Raw genomic sequence first — 5,154 nt, 5'->3', positions numbered from 1 at the left:
TTTATGAAGTTCACTCCTCCTTGGAGTGGGAGAAAGGACAGTGGGTGAGAGGGCAAGTCCACCTTCAGCCCATAAACCCGAGGGCTGGGCACACAGGAGGCCAGTGTCCACTGACCAATCAACTCCTCTGGAGGCTGGTGGGCAATGAACTCTGGCCTCCCCAACCCCTGTTCCAAGTTTAAGAAAAGTAAAGGGATTAAGGAAGCACCAAAGGCAAGCCCTCTCTTACAACAACATCAGTACAACTGTTTCAAAAATATATTAGATTTGGTTTTTAATTGTAGGCACACATGATCAGGGCAAAGTGCTGCACACACAACTACAAATCATTTTTGGGAAAAAAGCTGTAAAAAAAATAAAACTGCAACTGCTTTAATTATGCAGTCCCGACTTGAGAAATCCACGCTGGCAAAGGAGTTCTGGCCCCTGAGAGGGGCTTCTTGATGGTGGCTGCCCCAGATTTCTGCAGCCTATGAGGTCTTAGGCCCAGACCTCTGTACACAAAGCCCCAAAGTGGTGGTATCTTGGTTGCTGGGAGGGCCTCTGCTCTTGGCAAGCCCAGGTCCTGACCTGGCTGACAAGAAGACATTCCTAATGAATCTAGATCCACAAAACCTTTCTGCCTTCCAGGATCTGAGTGGGTAGAACCTACCAAAGACTTTACCTTTTTTTTTGAAAGCCCCTTCACCAACTCCCATACCCTGAAGCGGAGGAAGCACCAGCCCAGTCTGCAGGCCTGAGTTCTGGCCTTGGATGCATGCTGCCGGCAGACAAGAGGGGGCAGGCACCTTCCTAGAAGGATGACATGAGGATGAGGCCCAAGCTGGCCAATGGAGAAGGGAGGGGAAAGGAAAAAGCCAGGAGACTAAAGGGGGAAAAAAACTCAAAACAAAAGAAAACAAAAACCCTACCACACACCACAACAATTTTCCATACCCCAAATGCTAGACTTGGAAGGACACCAGTCCCTCTAGCTAGAAACAATTTCTAAAACTGACCCAACGTGGCAAGTCTAACTGTTCCAAATAATCACACGCATATGCTCAAAAGGAGCAACCAGCAAAAAAGTGTGCTCTTGATAAGAGAGGTCAGGACCACTGCACTAGCCCCTCAGCAGCCCAAGGAACTGTGGACAGAGTAGGCTAGTGGGCGTGGGTGGAGGAAGCCTGGGAAGCTTAACAACAGCTTTGGGATGGCAGGGGCTGGCACTGTTTAAGCCCCTGCCCAGGCAACCTGAACTCTGCTGCAGGAGGAAGAAAGGGTGTTTGCATGAGCTTGCAGGGCGTGGATGGCAGGTGAGAAGTGGAGAACAGCAGCCCCCATGTAGAGCCTGTGAGGCTCCAGGAGACCTCAACCAAGTACAGACATCAGTGGAGGAAAGGGGCGGGCAGAAGACTGAACTTTGTTTAGAACACTGCGAAGATTTACATTGAAAGCAAAATAATTTTCTTAACCAAAACATTTTGTTGCTTTTAAATAAACCCAGCCTGATACAGCCCCACTTAAAAGATGGCTGCTCTGCTCCACCACCTCTACTGGCCACTCCAGCATCAGCCTCTGTCCCCTATAGATGCCAACAGCCTTTCCATCCAGGAGGAATACCAAGAATATGAGAACCCAGGTCCTGGCCAATTCTATTCTTCAGCCTTAACAGGCAACAAAACCAAGGAAAAATATATAGAATAAAAAAACAAAAAAACAAACAAAAAAAAAACCCAATAAACAAAAACAAAACCCTCAAAACAAAAGGAGGGGCAACTACGAAAGGATGAGCCAGAGTTCCCAGGAGGGCGGCGGGTAGACCTCAGTGCCGCCGCATCTTCACCTTTCGGGCAGGGCTGCCTGCTGCCTCAGAGCAGTCCTCTGAGGACTCGTATGACTTGCGCCAGTAGTTCTCAGAGCTGAAGCTACCCCTCCGCCGGTGTGTGGGCAGCAGCACCGAGCGCCGGTTCTCTTCCTTGTCCATCTCCAGGATCCGTGGCCTGCAAGGAAAGGGAGGCAGGGTGTTATCTCAGAGGCTGTCAGGAGGGGCCTGGCTTTACCACTGTACCTGGTCTCATCCTTGGGATGTGTCACTCCAGCTCAGTGGTCCTCAATGAACGGTAGTCCTGGCAGAGGCCCTGGTATCAGAGGTTCTTGCCCACTAACTGCCAGTGACCACCCCAGTCTTTGGGACATTTCCCAATTGCCCTGTGGGGTCTGCCTGGCTTGGAGTCTGGTGCCCTGGGACACTGCCAGGGCTGCTGGACAGAGATCTTCCCTACCACAGCCTCAAGACTCTGCATCGTTCTGCCATCTATCTTTACTTCCCAGCTCTACCCACTTTCTCTCTCTTGGGCCTCCCAACACTCCCTTCTCCACTTACCAACCCCATTACCCCCCCGAAACCACAAAGCTCTTTTGTGTCTCGGGGTTTAGTTCATACAGTATTTCCTGCCTAGAATGCTCTTTCATGTCTTCCTTATCCTTCTGGAATCAACTTAAACATTACCTCCTTGGAAACCTTCCCCAACACTTAAAACTTTTTTTTTTTTTGAGACGGAGTCTCGCTCCGTTGCCCAGGCTGCCCAGGCTGGAGTGCAGTGGCGCCATCTCCGCTTACTGCAAGCTCCGCCTCCCAGGTTCATGCCATTCTCCTGCCTCAGCCTCCAGAAGAGCTGGGGCTACAGGCGCCCACCACCAAGCCCGGCTAATTTTTTTGTATTTTTACTAGAGACGGGGTTTCACCGTGTTAGCCAGGATGATCTCGATCTCCTGACCTCGTGATCTGCCCACCTTGGCCTCCCAAAGTGCTGGGATTACAGGCGTGAGCCACCGCACCCGGCCAAAACATTTTTTTTTTTCCTTTAAAAAAATTAGCTCCTCAAATTCCTTTTACCCAACCCTTTTTGAAATAAGTCCCTGATTCACTATTATCCAAGTCCCAAGATTCCCTCCTGACACCTAAAATAATTCCACAAGGGCGTCTGTCTGGGTGGAACTGAATAAGGAAAGTCATGGGAAAGCCATGATATTCCCATTTGCTACAGTCTCTGCCTGACCCCTTCTCTCTGGGGGTACAGGCAGTTGGCCAGGGTTAGGTGGGAATGTCACTAATGCCACCAACTCAGAGGAACCAGATTTTGAAAGAGTGAGCAAACCAAGGCTCATAAACAGCCTACCCCAGGCTTCTCCACCCATCTCACCCTGCAGCCAAGCCTTTGCCAGCCTTTGCTGCGGATCCTAAGCTTACTACCTGTGGGCAGCATCAGGGTCTGCTTTGCGGTGGGATCGCTTGGGTTTCAGAGCAGGGTCCCTGTTGTTTCCTGACAGGCGATCTGAAGCATAGCTGGGTGGTAACACGGAGCTGCTCAGGGACTTTGTTTCCAATCGGGGTGCATCTAATCTTGTCCTGTAAAGGAAACATGCATGGGGTCACCAAAGGGCCTCTGGTGAAGGTGTGGGCACCATCAGACCAATTCTCTGGCCAGGCAAAGTGGGAGCCAGCAGTCTCTGCTCTGAACCTCAGTCCTTGAGGTTCAACTAGAGATTGGTCTAGCTGACTTTCAAAGACCCTCCTCAAGTCCACATTTAGGAGTAAGGAATGGGAACACTTTTGTTTGGAAACTCCCAAGGATAGGCTAGGTTGTGCTACCCTAGGGGAAAGATCCCAGGGCTCGCTCTCAGCTGAACGAAGCAGCCTCAGCTCACTCCACTTGGACCCACAGGTTCTCTGGGGCCATCTACTTCATTTGCCAGAGGACCAACGGCCCCACTGGTGGGTCCCAACACAGGAATGATCCCTGGTCCAGGCCTGTAGAGGGGCTGGAGAGAAAGAGAGCCAGAGCTACCCTATTTTCTTACTGTACAGACAGGGATGCTGAAACTGAGTGGCAGAGCCAGGGTGGGGAACCCAGGCCCACTCCACAACCATGAGCAGTCACCTGGTGATTTCTGCTCATTTCAGGATGCTGACGATGTAGAAGCCAAAAGGCTTTTGAAGGCACAGTCCCCACCGAGCAGCAGGTATAGGTACAGGTTTCAAGGAATACACTGCCTAGTAAAGGGAAGGCACACAAATACAGATGAGGAAGAGGGGGATGGAGAAGCTGGGAAGAGATAACTCAGGGCAGTGATCCAAGTCCTTTATGAAGCCAGACCAGAAGGGAGCTGGCCTGGAAAACCTCAAAGAAGCCCTTAGGCTCCTTGTATGGTACAGAGAAGGCTGGCAAGTCAGGCAGGTGGGAGCAAAGGGCAGAAGGACCCATGTAATAGACTGGGTGGGAAGTGATAGGACACAGCTAGCAGAGACCCTGAAGGCACCTTTTCCAGGGTCTGCTAGACACAAAATAGTAACTTAGTTCCGAAGAATTACGGGCTGCAGTCAGAGCAGGACTCTAAGGATACCAGAGGATGCTGACGAAAAGCAAGCAGGAGGGAAATCCAAGAACTGCCTTGGGCTAGGCTGCTTGGCATCCTTGGTAACAACTGCATCTGGTCCTTACAGCTCCCCCCATTCCCCATGGCTGCCTTCCCACATTCTATTGGCTGGCCTGACGAGAAGGATCAGAAAGGCAGTAAGTCATGCATCCTGCAAGTCATGGGGGAAAGTTTAAAGCCCAAGTGAGACTTCAAGCCTGACAGGCAAGAGTTACTCTGAACCTGGGCAGGAAATCTCTCTCCTAAAGGCAGCAGGGGCATCTCCTTCCTTCCAGCTGGGAACCAATGTTCTGATGCCTCAGGCCCAAACTGGTGTGTAGGCAGGTAAGACAGGCATCCCCATCCCTTTGCTTTGTTCTTGTAGAGAGGGATGCCAGAAGGACCCAGCTGCAGTGAGTGGCTCTCCAGTCTCAGGCTCCTCTGGACTGCTCCAGACTCATGGATGCAGAACCTAGCATCAACAGGAGAAGATCTAGTCTTGGCACTGCCACTCAGAATCCAGGCTAGTCACTATCCTTCCTGGGGCCTCAGTTTCCCCATCTGAGAAAAGGACAGAAATGTGACTGGCTCTAAGGCTTCCTTATGCTGAGGGTCTAAGGAATGGAAGACAAGTTGGCAAGTTGCCTCCTTCAAGGCTGGAATTCTCTGGGTAGAGGTGGTATTGAGCAACTACTAGAGATGATGTGAAATAGAATAAAATCATTCTTTAAAAAAAAAAAAAAAAAAAAAAAAAAA

General features: G+C 50.6%; 1 protein-coding gene across 1 annotated transcript in view; it reads right to left on the bottom strand.

The window, feature by feature from the left end:
* Window positions 1-253: 253 nt before the first annotated feature.
* Window positions 254-5,154, bottom strand: part of ALKBH5 (alkB homolog 5, RNA demethylase) — a 30,142-nt gene continuing 25,241 nt past the window's right edge. Inside the window, exons 3-4 of the mRNA XM_017854206.1 lie at window positions 3,236-3,391; window positions 254-1,982 (exon numbers count right to left, since the gene is read on the bottom strand). Of these exons, the coding sequence (XP_017709695.1) occupies window positions 1,805-1,982; window positions 3,236-3,391 (334 nt within the window). The 3' untranslated portion in view covers window positions 254-1,804. The remainder of the gene's footprint in view (window positions 1,983-3,235; window positions 3,392-5,154) is intronic.

Source organism: Rhinopithecus bieti, unplaced genomic scaffold (assembly GCF_001698545.2).
Source record: "Rhinopithecus bieti isolate Rb0 unplaced genomic scaffold, ASM169854v2 scaffold_37555, whole genome shotgun sequence".
In the NCBI taxonomy this organism is placed as follows: domain Eukaryota; kingdom Metazoa; phylum Chordata; class Mammalia; order Primates; family Cercopithecidae; genus Rhinopithecus; species Rhinopithecus bieti.
The sequence above is the reverse complement of the archived record's forward strand: the minus strand, read 5'-3'. Positions and strand labels throughout refer to the sequence as shown.